Genomic DNA, 17,849 nt, shown 5'->3' with positions numbered 1-17,849 from the left:
AGGGTGGCGTTGCGTCTGAGGGCGCCTTCGGAGAAATGGAGAGATGTTAATATGTCAATGGTAAGCGAGCTTGCCCTTTCGTTTCTCTGAAGCATTTCAAGTATGGCAATAGCACAAATAGAGCCATCCGAGCCAACTACAGAGTAGCAGAATGAAATGGAATCCCTCACAATAAGCAGACCATATCGCCGTTTGGGACTCGGTGACCAAAATAACTCCATGGATACACGCGTCTGGACCCCATCTGTCATGCGGTGACAGTGCGGCGGTTCGATGCGAAGCCCTCGCTTAACAAGACAGAATTCCGTGTTGGTATGGGCAGTGTTGGGCGATTTATGCTCTTCAGGGACGGCGAATGGCGCTCCAGACTGGTCTACTGGCTCAGGGTGAGCTATCTATATCGTCATATGTGTTGGCCTGCCCCGATCATGGCCGCACAGGAGACTTATCCCAGCGTGTAGCACGGGCGATCTGAAGTGGAACAGGATGCGATCAGGAGCGCGATTGTGCTCCGGAGACGCTGGAGGAGCCGGCAATGACGGCAACGCATCGGCCGTCTCAATTGACCGAGTCCCCGCATCCAAAGGGCGAAGATTCCGAGTTCAACCGGGTGAATTGCCCGATATGGCGGGTGAGCATAGCCGTGTGATCGCGTTAGAAGACTGCAAGTGCAAGGTAGGGAAAAGTCTGAGGAGGGTGAAGAGGCCTCAGGACTAGCAACATGGCATGTCAAAAGCTGTGGAAAGGGCAGAAAAAATAATATACCAAGAGTTTCTTGCAGCCAAGCACAAGACAGAACAGTGAAGACAGAAAACCAGAAACAGGGCAAGGCCGCTGAGCCAAGAAGCGTTTAGAGAGCTATCTAGTTAGGGTCACTTGTGCTCAGGGCCGGCCATTGCCGCTTTTGGCCATTACACCACTTTGGCGAAGAGCCCGGCGCGGTTCCATTCCATCACCTCGCTTAATCTTGGACTTCATTTCCGTTCCCGTAAGGGCTCCATCGGCCCTTCTCGACCGCCCAAGTATCGATGTCCATGTCTGGATAAATTTAGCCGCGGCTCATCAATATCCCGAGTTAAAAATATATCGACATAATGGTGAATATCCTCCTCGATGCTGTCTTTGCAGTTCACGGTCACTAATGCCTTGTGGCACAGCACAATGAGCACTGTTCTCGAACCCCTCCCTCGTGCCCCTACCCCGTCGACCCTTGCCGGGTCATCCCGGCGTACTATTGCCGTCATCAATGGCCCGGCCATGGATACTGTTGCCCCCCGGCTTATCGATGTTCCGGGTTAAAAATATTGAAACGCCGTTGTTGACGGCAACACGTGTGATTCCCATCAATCTAGGGTTGTCTGGACCCCGTCGTCATCTCCTCGCTCACTCTCCCCTCCCTCCCTTTCACCGCCTGCGGCACTCGAGGACAAGCCACGCGAGAATGGAGGTCGGCCCCACAACTTAAGCGCGGCGCGCCCGTTGATACTTTGGGGGGTGCGCGCGTATTTTGTGGCCCACAGAGTCCGCCCGCAATTCCTGTGTCATGCACGTCCAGCTGCCCAGCGGAGCGCGCACCCCATTGCTGCATCCAGTTTCCCTCGCCTTGCATCGTTTCGCCGACCCTGAGCCGGTGACAGCCATGACACCGAGACGACGTGATTTTCATCAAGACATCAAATTATCAACAACGTCCACGCAGGCCCTTCTTTCCTTTGCTCCACCACCACCAAGGTTCGTTGCTTTCCTTCCTCTGCCTTTCCATCGCTGAGCACCTCACAGCTCCCGCCTCACGTTGCACGCTGCTTCTGAATGTAAGTTTTCCTTCTTGCTCGTCTCCCGAGTCTTTCTCACCGTTCTTTCAGCTTCATCGTCGACCCAGGGTGTCTTGCAAGAGATTTCCGTCGTTTCTCTTCTGGCGCTCGTCGCTGATGGCTGTGCGCCTAGGGCCTACCGCAGCACAGTATCACCCTTGACATCATGCGCGTCGACTCCACTGCTCAGCTCAACTGGTCACCCAACGCGGCGATGAATCTGGTGGATATTGACCAGTAAGTTGGCGTCTATCCCTCACTCTTGGCGTTGCTCATGCCCCTGTCAGTGTCGTACATCCTCGCCCGGGGAGCGGACGGAGGAGGAATCCATGCCGGTATGACCCTTCCCTGTTATATTTCCCCTTATTGACGTCTACCAGTCGCTACATATCGGCGCTTGGGTGCAGGGAATCATACTTAGAGGGGGAACCTCTGCTGGTACGATTTTGCCTTTGTTTTTGCTCACTCTTTCGTTGACATGTGACCTAGCTTTCCTTGTGGTGCGCATTTGGGAGGGGGAATCCATGCGTGGAAGGGGAACCTCTGCTGCTATGGCTTTCCGCTCGTCTTGGCTCGATGTTTCATTGACACTGACCACAGAATCGGACTGGCTGATGTCCCGGCAGTCATCGACATTGCGGATCAACACCTGGGGAGGGGGAATCCATGTCCGGAGGGGGAACCTATGCTGGTACGTCATTCTGATTATTTTTAGTTAATGTTTCACTGACCCTGACCATAGAATTGACTTTCCTTGTCATTGTTCACGGCCCGTTGTTGGTCAATCCCGCGCAACCGTGCCCAATCGCTTACTTTGATCGCAATCACGGGCATCACCGGCGGCTTACGTAAGCAGATTTCCCGTCACCTTCAACTTGAAAAATGTTCAGACTTTTTGCACAGGCTTTCGGCCGGTCGGAGGCATATCAAGCAATGTCACGCCTCCTTGCCTATCACCGCTATCAACCATCATTCTTGAACCGGCGGCGTCGGCGCCTGCCGACAAGTGCATCTGTCAGGTCTCTCCACTATCACCGCTGCCATCGGCAGATCATGCCTTTGTCGCCGACCTCGCCGCCGTCAACAGATCGGTGCCGCCTCAATACCGTCAACTCCATCACCACCATTCCTCACTGCCATCTCCGTCACCTCGGCCGCTATCCATGCTGCTACACCGACACGGCCCGACTGGCTCTATGCTCCCTCAGCCCGGCAGTCAACTCCATCATCCCCATCCATGTGGCCTGCCGCATCGCCCATAGACGTGTGGACCACCGTGACTTGATGTGCCATCACCTTCATCAGTCGCATCAATCACATCAGCATACCGCCATCATCGGCGTCCCATCGTATCAGATCCTCGCATCACTGGCCGCTTTCTCCTCTGCTCTCCACGCCGGGCTCAGTTAACCTCATCACCTCCACCGACGTCGCCTCTAGCGCATCAGCCGCCCTGTTATTGCCACCATCAGGGTCCCTTTGGATGTATCTGCCGCTGTCCCTGCTTGCATCGCCTCCATCACTGCGCTTGATGTCGCATCAGCACCCCGCCATCATCGCGCTCCCACCAACGCCGGCGTCCCCATCGGATCGGATCCTCGCATCACTGGCCGACCTTCTTCTCTCCCTTGCGCCGATATGCCATCCTCCGCCCTCTTCACCCCCCGCCGGGCTCAGTCCGCCCCATCACCGCCATCGACATCACATCTGGCGCATCAGCCGCCCCGTCATCGCCGCTGTCGGGATTCCTTTGGATATGTCTGCGGCCGTCGCTGCTCCGCCCGCGCACCAGTTTCCCTCCGCCAGGGCGGCATGTTGGTCTTCCTCGGCGGTGGCCGGCTGGCCGGATCTGATGCCATCAATGCCACCTGATGGTATTCTGGCGCGTATTTTTGGCCTTCTTATACGGCATTCAAGGCCTCAATTTTTCTGGGTCCGGGCCGCCGGAGGCAAGCGTACCGCCCGGCCAACAAAGCTCTCGGCAGTGCCTCTTTGGCACATGGCGCCCCTCCTCTCCCCATCCTCCACTATGCCGACATGCTTCTCTGTCGCTTCTGCCTCGCACTGCTGTTCCTTCTCCTTTGCGCTCGATTTGATGCCATCAGATCGTATTTCTGCCGTCGTCTGGGCCTGCCTCACACGGCATTCAAGGCTCGGTTCTTCCCAGGTCTGGCCTGCCGGAGGCACAACCGACGTCCGGCCTACAAAGCTTTCGGCAGTGCCTCCCTGGCCCCAGCCTGATCGGCCATGCCCACCATCGATGTCATGTCCACGCGTGCCGATACCGCCCTCGGCTTCCACTGCGCGGGGCTACCCTTGATGTCATATACCGCGTTCGGCTTCCACTGCGCGCACGATTTCGCGTTATATTTGATGCCATCAGTGCCATCTGATGGTATTTCTGCGGTGATTTTTTCTTGGTTTATGCGTCATCTAAGGCTCACTTTTTCCCAGGTCCGGGCCGCCGGAGGCGAGCGGAACGCCCGGCCTGCGAAGCTGTCGGCTATGTACCACGGCTTGACTTCCGTGGACCATCAACCGCCATCGCCCTTGGCCCCGCAACTTCCCGTTGGGCCACAACACCGTCTCGCCGGCTCACATCCCTCTGCTTCAATGTTGGCCCTATTGCTCTCGGATAGCTTCGCCATCTCCTGCCAGCGGTGCTCGCAAGCCTGCTCGGCACCCCCCAGAACACCTCCACCCGTTCCGCGCGCGATTTTTGTGCTGCCATTTGATGCCATCACCGCCATCTGATGGTATTTCTGGGGTCATTTTTCCTCGTTTCATGCGCTATTCAAAGCTCATTTTTTCACAGGTCCAGGCCGCCGGAGGCCCACGTACCGCCGGGCCAGCAACGTTTTCGGCTGTGTGCTCTCCACACAAGTGCCGTGACGGCGGTTACAACCGCGCCTTGTCGTGTCCGAGGGCCCAGGGGAGCAGCGGGACTCATCGGCATCCAGCCCTTTGCAACGCGATGGATCAACTCTGAGCGCGGGAAGAAGCGGGAGTTGACTTTGCGTTAACGCTGGATTGGAGGGAAGTGAGATACGCGCGCCTGCGTGGGATGGTGCAGCGGGATGGACTTGTCTTGCACGCCCGTTTTGACGCGATCAAACGCGTCGAACGCGTCTTAATTAGCGTGTCTCGTACTTAGCCAGATACACGAACTTTGCCTACCAATACCTGCCCGGAATGCCCGAGAACGGACTCTGTCAAAGACCCCCCCATGCACGCGCCAGACTTGCCCAAAATAGCCCTCAGAATCCAAATTTTCGTCCCCACTAGAATTACCTCGTGACTTTCTAGAGGTCCGTGCGCGAGCCAGCGGGGTATATTAGAGTGCGCTCTCGCTCGCGACTTGGCGAGCGAGCGCGACTTAGCGTTGGAGCGCGGCGTGCAAGGGGGGGTATGATTTGACATGTGAAAGTTTTTATTATGTGTGACGTGAGGGCATGCGGCGCCGCAGCCGATCGCGCGCCGTACCGCGACCGACGAATAACGCACAGAGACCTCGCGAGAGACGACATTTCGACAGGCCTCGCCTGCAGCGCCTTCCCAGAACAGACCTCGTCTTCCCGCGCATATCGATGGATGGAAGAAGATTATCGACGCCGTGCATGCGCGAGGCAGCAAGATCTACGCACAAGTAAGCGTTATCGCCGCCGAACAATACATCTTACTGACCGCGTCCATAAAGCTTTGGCATCTTGGCCGTGTCAGCCATCCCGGCGCTCCGCAACAGATTGCTGCTGGCGTTCCGGTTTACGGACCCTCGCCGATTGCTGCTCGGGGCGGAAAGTTTAGATTCCTCCCGGGCTCACCCGGTTATGTGACAGTAAGCTTCAATGACTCCAGTTACTTGTCTCACATATGGCAGCCAACGGAGCTCCCCGACCCCAAGACGATCATTGCGCTCTTCAAGCAGGCAGGTGTCAACGCCAAAGCAGCGGGCTTCGACGGTGTCGAACGTTCGTGACAACTTCCGTGTCTTTGGCCTCAGATGTTGACTCCTCCTCAGTCCACGCTGCCAATGGTTACCTCCCCAACCAATTCCTTGACTCGACTTCAAACAAGCGCACCGACTCATACGGCGGCTCCGCTGCCAATCGCTCGCGGTTCATCCTAGAGGCACTCGCCGCGCTGCAAGAGGTCTACCCGCAGGACGTCTCCATCAAACTCAGCCCCACGGGCGGGTACAATGACATGGGCATGCCGCTCGACGAAACGCTCGACACATTCGGATACCTCCTCACGCAAATCGACCAGCTCCCCAACCCCCTCTCTTACGTCGTCCTTGCGCGCTACAATCCCTTCCTGGACGTCGAGCTCGACGGCAAGCTCCGCGCAACGCAGTTCGACGTTGTCGAGGCGCTCAAGGGCTACGTCACACGCTCTCTGCTGTTCGTCAACTCTGCGCTCCAGGTTGCGGATGCGGAGGCGTATGTCGGGGACGGTACGGGCGTGGTCAAGGGCGTATTCTTCGGACTGCATTGGCTGACGCACCCCGACCTTACGCGGCGCATCGAGCAGGGCAAGCCACTGGATAATGCACCTGATTTCGCGCATCTCTATGGCACGGAAGGCGTCGACCCCGCCATTGGGTATACGGATTACAAAGTGGCAGTTGAAATGGGAAAGGCAGGATTCTAGGGTTAGACTTGTAAATGACTCTATCCAACTGGTAGATTACAATTATTTGTCCATCCAGCCCTTGAAAAGTGAATGTCAAACCTCTGGAAATCTGTAATCCTTCCAGACGTGATCACAATATAGCCGAGCGACTCCTTCCCCGGAGATGTTTCCCATGCACGGGAGTACACGTATCCCTTTACCCAGTCTGTCGACGATCACGAGAATTGCGTTGTATCCGGAAGACTCGGGTAGTTGCACGATCAGATCGATTGATATGCGCTGCGCAACGCAGTTCGACGTTGTCGAGGCGCTCAAGGGCTACGTCACACGTTCTCTGCTGTTCGTCAACTCAGCGCTCCAGGTCGCGGATGCGGAGGCGTATGTCGGGGACGGTACGGGCGTCGTCAAGGGCGTATTCTTCGGACTGCATTGGCTGACGCACCCCGACCTTACGCGGCGCATCGAGCAGGGCAAGCCACTGGATAATGCACCTGATTTCGCGCATCTCTATGGCGCGGAAGGCGTCGACCCTGCTATTGGGTATACGGATTACAAAGTGGCAGTTTGAATGGGGGAGGGCCCGGGAGGCAGGATTCTAGGCTAGACTTGCCAGTAGATGACTCTATTCAACTGGTATTAGATTAAAATTATTTGTTCATCCTTGAAAAGTGAACCTTAGAGGAGGTGCAGAATTGAAGAGTCTCTAGGCTTCTTGGGCTCATTCCTGTTTACTTGATCCACCCACCCTGAAGTGACTGGCCACATGAATAGTATTGAGATAGTATGCAATTGAGCCACAGTCGGGGACGGCACGGGCGTCGTTGTTACACGTATAGATCGTCAAGCAACTCCTTGTCCAGCCTTGGCCCAACCGCACATTCAAAGTTACGTGGATGAGTGTCCACGGTGAGCATGTTGTATTGACCAAAGAAAATGAGCACACACCTGTCCAGCCCATCGCTCATCTCCCAGACGGGCTCGATCTCATTGCCCGCATCATCCCGTTTCTTCGCAACCTTGCACATCGCAAGCACCGTCGCGACAGCGATCCAGATGCTGTTGTCTGTGAAATACCGCCCGACGCAAATTCTGCTTGGAAGTTGTCAAATGTGGAGGCAGGACGAGACGACACCCACCGCCGCCCATAGCCAAAGGCATCGGTGAATCGCCGCCCGCGGGCCCTGGGAGGAATCGCTCGGGCCGCGTCAAGGAAGAGCTTGTACCGCGGTCCGCAGCGCAACACGGTAGCCGTCGTCTATGCCAGCCTGCAGCGCGGTGACTTCGTGGCGGAAGGGCGAGGTAAGCTGCCTTCGTCGGCTCGTTTGTGGGGGAGAATCTGGCCGTCCGGCTCTACAGCCGAATCAAACTCAAATGGAGCCTGTCGACGGGCTCCAGTTCCCCCCAGAGCAGCGGCGAAAATTGAAGGGTGAAGGCTTTCGGGTTGCGAATGTGGCAGCCAGACTCTGCCGGGGAGAAGGAGTCCACGGAAGCCGTATAGCAGCCATATACACTTGCGGAGGCATACGTCGACGTGCTGACCTTACGCCAATGCGCCTGACTTCACTTCCTCCATTGGTCTTACTGCGTGCATTCCACGCGCGGAATCTGGGCTGTTTGCGGCCACCGCCTTGCGCGCCATGTATGTATTGAGCACCATATCGAAGACAGAGGCATGTAAGCAGATAAAGTCTGCAACGGCAGGCTCAGTACAAATGTAGGCAGCAACGAACACGAGAACGCACCGGCAGTCGGTCCACTCCGACGGCGACTCATCCTCCAGCCAGCTCGAGGCGAAGGGTGGGCCAGCGATAGGCCGCGCTTGTGCGCAAAGACGGGGGAAGGAAGAAAAGAAGCGGCGGAAAAAGCGTGGGAGCCCTTCCGGCTCCATCGGGCTTCTTCCCCGGTTGCACGTGCCGCTTATCAACCACTCTCACCCCTTCATCTTCGCGCTTCCCCGCTCACCCCGCCCGCCAACCGCCCGCCCCAGAGGGCGGCGCCTTGTCCCACACCTTGCACGGCCGCTGACGGCGCGCTAACCCGCCGCGCCGGCCACTGAACGGCCCACTGACGCTACAGAATGCTAACTACCTCCAGGACTCGGCGAATTCGCCCCGCTGAGTCCCAAACTGCGCCGACGGCCCCTCCGCGCCAATTGCCGGCACCAAAGGAGTCGAACGCGGCCCCAGCCGGAATGGACACTCTGGCGGCAATCGGTCAGCAAGGATCGCCGAGAGGCCCGCTGGGCTTATATATCGAGCGGGAGAAGCGCGCTGACGTGGAAAGCAAGTCCTACATCGCGCAGATCGCCATAAATTCGGTCGAGACCGCCTCTCCTCTGTCCCTCAACCCCAAATCCGACCGAACGCACCATCTCCGCCCTCGATGTCCATGTGGCGGGCACCACAAAGTGCCGGCGAGTGCCGTGTAGGACCGCGGGAGTGCCGAGTGCCGAGTCGAACTGCCGTGGCAGTGCCAATTGGGTATATTTCATGTCAATAAGCTTCTTGCTATCTGTCTTAGCTTATATCTACTCTTACAATCTTATAATTTTAACAAAAAGTCCATATCTGAGTTCTATTTTAGATATAGAAGACTGAAATACACTTGATTTGGGTCAGAGTCTGCATAATTGAAGAGTCTAGCTGTAATTTCAAGCCACACTGGTATTTTCAAACAAGATAAACATCTCTTGAAACTTGGTCAGACTCGGTCATATGACGGAAGTACACGCTACTACACGGTACTACACGGCACTTCCGTGCTTGAGTGCCATTTCATGCGGCAGTTGCACAGCATGGCCACGGCAGTTGCACGGTGCATGCACGGCACTTTCACGGCACTCTGTCACAGCCCTCTCGGCACTACCCAGCCCACACATACTCATTTCCTCTGTTACGTTTAGTACAGATACCGTAAGATTTGTAATGCATAGCACAAGATCGGCCATTTTCCAGCGCTGGATATATTATTAAGAGCCCAAATGGATTGGGAGGTATATAGTGGCCTCTAACTTACCCAAATTCACATTGACATCGAATCCATGGCATCCCAGGCGCTCAAGCTTGAGTCGACTCCGCAGCTTTGGCACCATTCGTCATCGTGAGACAGATCGGCTGTGGCTGTGCTCATCGCGGCTCTTATTTCCCATCCACCACCATCGGCACAGAGTTCGCTCTTTCCTTCGCCCGTTGCTCCTTTCTTGCGACACTAGGTGTCCATCGGCACAGAGAGCCACTCTCAACGTGTCTGCTCGTAAGCAGTACAGTCGATGACGTGGCACTCGGGACTGACAATAGGACACTCAGTACTTCTGTCGTGTTCTCGGCTCGGCTCGGCGCTCTCTCGTCACTCGATTGCCCACCAGTGGCAGCTCGCTGCTGGTTTTCAATGGCGGAGCCACTCCTTATCGCATTAGCAGTGTCAAATGCTGCCTTCGCGTTGCTCGTTGGTCTTGCCTATGGGAGGACAATTCAGCGCTGGGCCTCCGTCTGCTATGAGGCAATCTCCACCCTCGTATCCAGCCAGCTCATTCTCGGCCTCTACGCACTCGTTCTAATCTATATCTTGCTCAGTCTCCGAAGCCTGAAGGACGACGTTGCGCAGGTCGCGCAGGCTACCACAAGGCCAACCCGCCGTAAGCATACCAGACCGCAACCGGTCTACGATGCGAACGGTGTGTTGGGTCCTATCCATGCCTTTCAAGCACTAAGTGAATCGCAGACCGCCTCATAGGCTACTTTCGGGGAGACCGAAAATCCGACATCACATTCAGGAATATCGGTAAGACTTCATTCGTGTACCTCATTGTACGTTGCTGAGTATACTAGGACGTGCAACAACCGACTCTGTCTTGGATGGAGCCGCCTCGGCACCAACATCACCCGAATCTCGCCCAGCCCCAGCCGCAGTCTCCCCACCCTCACCTATCATATTCCAGCCACCGCAAGTCCATGTCTATCGCTCTCTCCAGGCTTCCGAGTGGAACGGCTGGCCCGACGGACATCTCCGATGCCAAATTCAACGTCAAGAGCTCAAGGAGACAGGGAATCTTGCGCTGTTCTGGGTGAGCGAAGCGATAGCGGGCCGCCGACCTGGCTCTCCGGACGCGCTAAAGCCGGAGGGAGGGAAACAATTCCGTGTCAACTGCCTTGGCGCGTTTCGCTGCTCGGCGCGTTTCGCTGCTCGTCGCCTCGCTGCCCTCATGCCCTCACCGTCGCCCCCGTTCCTCCCCGCCGTCACGGCTCTCGACATTCCACATTGCGATGTCTCTGTGGACATCCCCTTGCCCAACGCTCATGTGGTATCGAGATGGGCGCTTCCGTCTTCCGATACGGCGTTGTCTTCACACATCACGGCACTCACAGTCACGACCGTTACAGCCACACTGGCAGGTTGCAGTCAGTATCGGGAACGGCGACTGGCCTGGTCGAACTGACCACCGACGACTGGTCCTCGCTGTTGCCAGATACTTTCTCGGTTGACACTGGTACATTTACTCTCAAATCCTTGACTGCAGTGCTGAAGCGAACACTAGATTCAAGTCCAGCGAGTGCGGACGTGTCTTCTTCTCCAGTGGTGGATGTCAATGCAAAGGCTATGTCTGACGGCACATAATTATTTTCGTGGCAAAAATGACCTGCTTTTTGTCAGCTCGACCTTCGAGCCCGAGTTTCTCAAGTGTTGGGTACCCGTTGTGATGTCTTATTCGAATGGGGCAACGGCTGAGCACTACGCGATTCATTTTCGCCACTTGATTGAAGGTATTGCCAAGGAATATAAAATTCGGTGCCCCGGCACACCATTTACAGACACTCTTTTGGCCAATGTATGTGACATTTCATTCTATCGAAACGCTCACAGGACGGAAATTGTTACAGGTGGTCGATTTCAGTGACACGCAACGAAATGGGTTCATTCGCGCGTATGTGGAATGGAAAATGGATGATCCGAAGAACACCGAAACGCCCGAAGCCCTTCAAATGGCTGCCGAAGCGCTGCTCAAAGGCTGCGAGCGTCATTTCAAGGAACAAATCTCACGAGTCAGCAAGATAACTCGGATTGTGCCGCCAAATCAACGCCTTATCTTCGAAAATCGTGTTCAGGAGCTGCTGTACTGCAAGACTTCGGACGTGTTTCGTGCTGTCGCCGCTCGGCTAATCCAAGACTTCCCCCTGATCGAACCCTGGCTATCGTGGTGGCTACGTCCGCAACATGCTTCCATGATTTTTCGGGCTGAGATGGCCATGGACACGGACTTGTTTTACTCATTACCCGCCATGACCAACGCGGAAGAGGCGATGCATCATCGTCTCTACTCGATGGTCAAGCGTCTGAACAGTCTATTCGAGGGCTTGGAAGGCCTCGTGAGCGCCGGCAATACTTTTGCAGACCAATATATGCATGCTAAGCGTAAAATCCGTGATTTATCCTGCTAAGCATTGCTGATTCACGCGTAGACGGACAACATATCTTTTATGGAGAAGACCCTCAGCGGTGGAAGAAGACGGCGGCTATATATGGTCGAACACATCTATCTCGCGGCAAGAATCGAGCTCCAACTGCGGCTCAGAAGGCTGATTCGCGTCCTCCCGACACTGCGGCAGAGCTTATTCCTGCCGAGACACGTCCTAAATTGCCGCAGAAGTCGACTCTACCCCAGCTCTTTCAAATCTCTTATCGCTGGTATCTCAACTCCTGTTGGCTTGACTCCTCGTTGACGGCACTGTACGCGGTGGCGCTTCGGAACATCGATCTCTTCGCTGGACTTTCGGAACTTTCACTCAACCAACCCCTCGCCCAATTGCACGCCTTAATTCCACAGCATGTTGCCGAGTCCAGCTTGGACCTGACAACATCAGATAATCTGTGGAAGCTTCGTAATAGCTTTCGGCAGCACTTGGTCGACTCTCCGATCATCAAAGGAATCACATCAATGTCCGCGCCGTCGACACCATTTGTAAAATTTCCTATTCTCGCGTATTCTTCTTGATTCTCACATATTCCAGGGCTGGTTGTTTGAAGCATCACTCCTCAGTAGCATACTGAGCCTCGATAACTCCGGCGTCGCGGCGTCCGCCCGTGCCGTGAGCATGTTTCGCACCTATGCCGTTGACATTCGGCAATGCCTCGGAGATCCGACATGCTCTGATCACGCATCAACTCACTGGCAGATCGGCACACCACACTGGGCTAACGAAATTCAATTGACCGGCACTCACTTCCAACTCCACGGAGGGAAAATAAAAAAGTGGTTCAATGGTGGCTTTCTCAACCCGACCTCCTGGCAAAACCTTCATTGCTGGAGACATGCCAACGGCGAGTACCTCTGTGATGGTGCTACGCTATTCCATCGCTACATCATCAGCCTCCCAACAATCCTTGTTCTTGTCATTGATGAAGGCGAGCAATATGACTGGGATGTGGCAGGCCAGCTCTTACCTCTCGGCAACACATTTGCAGCCGCAGGGGTTCAATACGATCTCGTGGCTCATGTTTATGCCAGTCATCAAGACGAGCACTTCAAAGCACGCTACGCGCTGCCAGATGGCAAGATCTTCGATTATGATGGAATGACGGATGGAGGCCGGGCCGTTCACCGGCCCGGATTTACCTTCAAGTCTGCGATGACAGGTGTCTCCTCAAAGTTTACGGGCCTTCCATCTGGGTACATCTTAAGTGCGCTCGTGTACCACTTGGCGGGTGGAGAGCAAGCTCAGAAGCTCTTCCAACACGAGCGACAGCGGAAACCGCCACATCATCTCCTTTTTGACGTTGATCCGACAAACGGCCGCCTGCTGACGAAAACAGCCGTGATGGACGCTCCAGGGTTAACACAGCTCTCCGACACCGCTCGTATCTGGTCTCGGAGTAACCAACATCATCTTGAGTTCTTTAGCGAGTACCAACGCAGCGAAGACACGCAAAAAGAGCCCCCGGGCTGGACGTTCCCGAGGTTTACAGCAAAGGCGGAGCAAAACCATTGAGGACTCACCGACAAGTCCAACTCCAAGCCTCGCGTCTTCCGGCTCTGAAGTTGACGAGCGCGAGTCTGTCATCGGACCAGGGCCCGATCCGTCCGACAACGCCGACGGTACTCTCGACATTGACGAATGGCGGCAGATTTCCTGTGTTTGCGGCGCTGAGGGGGCCGATTCGGAGAGCCAGAAGCTAGTGCAATGTGCACAGTGCCAGAACTGGTCTCACAACGACTGCTTACCTGCAGACACCGACTGGGCCGACAAAGAAAATCGTCTTCTCTGCCACTCCTGTGCCGAAGGACGTGGACGGCTTCAACTTCCTCTTCTGTGCGTGTTTTCATTCACATTTTGTCGCATCTAACAGATTGGATAGCCCTGGAACTGTACGACTTCAACGGCTCAACCCCTGGGCAAGACAGAACACGGCAGAGTGGGCTCCAGCGGAAATAATTGGGTACAGTGGCAATCGGTGTGGGAAGGAATATGAGTGCCGATGGCTGCGAAATATTTCTTGGCCGGGCCGTGTTTCTTCGCCTCCCCGTGAATCATTCCGCCGGTCTTACGAGGATATTCATTTTCCCATTGGCAACGACGGAAGGATTCGCGGCTCTCAGGTTTGCTCTATTTACACTAGACATTTGGACTCTGACTGGATAATTATTAGCTTCGTGGACTTGCAGCACCAGAAGCGCTCAATCCGGCACTCGAGGAGAAAGAAACTCTTAACCGCGATATTTCCATGGCTTGTGCCATCGCCATTCCCCAGATTGTTGCGCAACTCAACAGTCCCGACTCAGACTCAGTCCACCCGATAATTGCCGATTTTGATGAAGATCATCTTGGTGTTCACCCTGGACTTGACCCCGATGTTCGCTGGCTTGAGCGTCGTGGATTCGTGGCCTCTGGTATCGATCCTGGGCTGTGGGCAACTCTGGGAGAACCTATTCGACTCCTCACGATTGAACGTGCAGCCAATCGCGTTACGGGGACTTGGGAGCGTGCGCTAACGGTTTCAATCGCATTCTGGATCTGTCTTTGTATCCAGCACCATTTGGGCGAAGACTGGGACCACAGTGGCGCCACTTACCGTGAACTTCGGTCTGGTGGCCTTATCGAGGACTTCGACATACGACTGACACGGAGAGCAATCCACGAGATTACTACTTCTGTTACCGAATCACCCAACACATTCACATCTCGGTGGTCTTGGGTTCAACGCGGGGTCGTTGTCTTTTGGCAACGCAGTCTGGTATACCGCGGCCTTGTTCCAAGCTCGGACCGCCGTCATCTGGTTCCTCTTCTGTACCATGGTCAACTTGTCCGACGCGCAGCAGACTTACCGCGTGTTGATGGTCAACCTCCACGAAAGAAGGTTCGTTTTGACACCCACAGAGACGACAGGCATGCCTCCACTGGCACATCTATCAGAAGTCCCATCTCCGTCGCAGCACAAAGCGATCGTGCAGTGCCGAGCAGTACTTCTCACCGCAGCACACTGAACCCAACCTCCCCACATCGCACTCGTGCTCGAACGCGGTCGGAACCAGCCTCAAATCACTCGAGACACACTCTCAAGCGTCGCAAGGTGGTAGCCGAGGGCAGAGGGTGGTACACCTATGAAGAGTCTGCATCGTCTGGCTCAGAAGCCTCAGATTCAGCGCCATTCAACTCAGAAGATAATGATGGTTAAAATTGTTGTTATTCATTTACACTATTATGCTACTAGTACTTGATTCCTATTTATGAGAGTGATGTGTGGCAGTATGACACATTCGGCACTTTATCTGTTACACTCGGCACTTTATCTGTCACACACACGGCACGTGTGACAGCACGGCACTTTTGCTGTCACAGCCGAAAAGCACACGGCACTTGCACGGTTCGAACACGGCACCTACACGGCACCAACACGGTATCTACTCGGCCTACTCGGCCAATTAGCGTAGCCGTCCATGTGGAGGTCCACGAGCTAGGGGACAGTGAGTCGCCAGGCAAGACTCGGAGAAAACAAACTCACATAGCTTAGCAGCGTCCCTACGATGCACACGATGGCGCGAACTAATGGCGATGGAGAGCGCACTGGCGGCCTCGGAGACGTCCGCCGAACAAGGCGCACTGCTACGGGCAACCACTGGGACAAGGTGCGTGAGGACAACGACAAGTATGGCGCCAGACTCACCTTTCTCCAAGGCTGGAGGCGGAAAGATGACCGCTAACGAACGGTCAGCAAGACGATCTTCAAGAACAAGAACAAGTGAGCGACCCGGACGCGTGACAAGCGCAAACACACACGCCTATACGGACGCTGCCAATCTCACATAGATATAACGCCCAACTGCAAGGTAGCAAAGACGGAAGGAAGCTGCGGATCTACAAAAAGGTGAGTCCGTCCACAAAGCAGTCTAACACGAAACTGACCTTCATTGGACAGCGACGGCGGATATGGACACCGCCGCCAACGTGCGACGCTGGGAAGCATGGTCAGCAAAGGGATCAAGAAGAAGAAGAACGTGTGTATTGGTCAACGCCGACGACCGCGAGCGGGAGAACCATGGACTTGGGGCAGAGTTCGGCGATGTTGTGGGACTGAAACGAGGTAAGCTACCCAGATGATTCGTTTGACATGAAACTGACCTTTGTTGGATGACAAGACGCTAAAGACTGACGCCGGGGTAGACCTTGAACAACGGGTCAGCAACATGGGGAGCAACGAGCCACAAGCACGCACCCGCAAGACAACGACGACGACACTCCCTCCTCCCGCAACAAGACGCGGCCGCAAGTCAGTGGCAGCGACGCTAAGAGTAGGTCAGTAGTCTTCACGACGCGATCGAGCACGAAACTCACCCGAGCAGGCGCAAAGTCAACATCACGTGGGTCGGACTCGCGACGAGGGAAGATGGAGGGAAGAGGAAAGAGACATGCGGGCGTGGGCAGAGGCCCGCGTCCCTTATATACCCCGTCGGGCCGAGACCCGTGGAGCACGTCAAAGGGTGGTGTTGCGTCTGAGGGCGCCTTCGGAGAAATGGAGAGATGTTCATATGTCAATGGTAAGCGAGCTGTTTCTAATTGCCCTTTCGTTTCTCTGAAGCATTTCAAGTATCGAAATAGCATAAATAGAGCCATCCGAGTCAACTACAGAGTGTAGCAGAATGAAACAATAAGCAGACCATATCGCCGTTTGGGACTCGGTGACCAAAATAACTCCATGGATACACGCGTCTGGACCCCATCTGTCATGCGGTGACAGTGCGGCGGCTCAATGCAAAGCGCTCGCTTAACAAGACAGAATTCCGTGTTGGTATAGGCAGTGTTGGGCGATTTATGCTCTTCAGCGACGGCCAATGGCGCTCCAGACTGGTCTACTGGCTTAGGGTGAGCTATTTATATCGTCATATGTGTTTGCTTGCCCCGATCATGGCCGCACAGGAGACTTATCCCAGCGTGTAGCACGGGTGATCTGAAGTGGAACAGGATGCGATCAGGAGCGCGATTGTGCTCCGGGAGACGCTGGAGGAGCCGGCAATGACGGCAACGCATCGGCCGTCTCAATTGACCGAGTCCCCGCATCCAAAGGGCGAAGATTCCGAGTTCAACCGGGTGAATTGCCCGATATGGCGGGTGAGCGTAGCCGTGTGATCGCGTTAGAAGACTGCAAGTGCAAGGCAGGGAAAAGTCTGAGGAGGGTGAAGAAGCCTCAGGACAAGCAATATGGCATGTCAAAAGCTGTGGAAAGGGCAGAAAAATAATATACCAAGTCTTTTTGCAGCCAAGGAAAAAAGACAGAACAGTGAAGACAGAAAACCAGAAAGAGAGCAAGGCCGCTGAGCCAAGAGACGTTTAGAGAGCTATCTAGTTAGGGTCACTTGTGCTCAGGGCCGTCCATTGCCGCTTTTGGCCATTACACCACTTAGGCGAAGAGCCCGGCGCCGTCGACCCAGGGTGTCTTGCAAGAGATTTCCGTCGTTTCTCTTCTGGTGCTCGTCGCTGATGGCTGTGCACCTAGGGCCTACCGCAGCACAGTATCACCCTTGACATCATGCGCGTCGACTCCACTGCTCAGCTCAACTGGTCACCCAACGCGGCGATGAATCTGGTGGATATTGACCAGTAAGTTGGCGTCTATCCCTCACTCTTGGCGTTGCTCATGCCCCTGTCAGGAGCCATAGTGGTAATATTTAGGCTAAAACCAGTAGGTACAGCTAGGGAACCCATTGCCTACAGGGTTAGCCCTACCTAGGCAGCCCTTTACTGGCCTCTGTTAGAGCCAAATGTGACGCTTTGTAACAGGTGTGACATGTGTGACACTTCTTCAAAAAAAAAAATATTATTATTCTTTATCTGGTATCCTAGCACCTGTGGCAATGCACCTATCTAGATAATGATTTTATTGTGGAACCATTTTTGATTGCCATCACTACTTTTGATG

The 17,849-nt window shown here is 55.0% G+C and overlaps 4 protein-coding genes across 4 annotated transcripts; all 4 read left to right on the top strand.

The window, feature by feature from the left end:
• Nucleotides 1–5,263: 5,263 nt before the first annotated feature.
• Nucleotides 5,264–6,461, top strand: MIND_00985700 (Oxidored-FMN domain-containing protein; the record flags this gene model as incomplete). Its single annotated transcript, XM_037366464.1, has 5 exons — nt 5,264–5,290; nt 5,347–5,457; nt 5,509–5,646; nt 5,689–5,779; nt 5,830–6,461. The coding sequence occupies 5 exons, from the start codon at nt 5,264–5,266 to the stop codon at nt 6,459–6,461; spliced, it is 999 nt and encodes a 332-aa protein (XP_037217876.1).
• Nucleotides 6,462–6,717: 256 nt separating this feature from the next.
• On the top strand, nt 6,718–7,011 carry MIND_00985600 (Oxidored-FMN domain-containing protein; the record flags this gene model as incomplete). Its single annotated transcript, XM_037366463.1, has 1 exon — nt 6,718–7,011. The coding sequence occupies one exon, from the start codon at nt 6,718–6,720 to the stop codon at nt 7,009–7,011; it is 294 nt and encodes a 97-aa protein (XP_037217875.1).
• Nucleotides 7,012–8,520: 1,509 nt separating this feature from the next.
• MIND_00985500 (uncharacterized protein) lies at nt 8,521–8,871 on the top strand (the record flags this gene model as incomplete). The annotated part of the gene is made up of 1 exon (XM_037366462.1): nt 8,521–8,871. One exon carries the CDS (start codon nt 8,521–8,523, stop codon nt 8,869–8,871), a length of 351 nt encoding a protein of 116 aa, XP_037217874.1.
• Nucleotides 8,872–9,830: 959 nt separating this feature from the next.
• MIND_00985400 (uncharacterized protein) lies at nt 9,831–15,110 on the top strand (the record flags this gene model as incomplete). Its single annotated transcript, XM_037366461.1, has 12 exons — nt 9,831–10,116; nt 10,164–10,223; nt 10,271–10,840; nt 10,909–10,929; nt 10,978–11,041; nt 11,094–11,268; nt 11,321–11,852; nt 11,900–12,399; nt 12,449–13,395; nt 13,454–13,747; nt 13,794–14,034; nt 14,085–15,110. The coding sequence occupies 12 exons, from the start codon at nt 9,831–9,833 to the stop codon at nt 15,108–15,110; spliced, it is 4,716 nt and encodes a 1,571-aa protein (XP_037217873.1).
• Nucleotides 15,111–17,849: the final 2,739 nt, after the last annotated feature.

Source organism: Mycena indigotica (genome assembly GCF_014461135.1).
Source record: "Mycena indigotica strain 171206Taipei chromosome Unknown Mind.scaff0008, whole genome shotgun sequence".
In the NCBI taxonomy this organism is placed as follows: domain Eukaryota; kingdom Fungi; phylum Basidiomycota; class Agaricomycetes; order Agaricales; family Mycenaceae; genus Mycena; species Mycena indigotica.
This window is presented reverse-complemented; position numbering and strand designations above follow the sequence as displayed.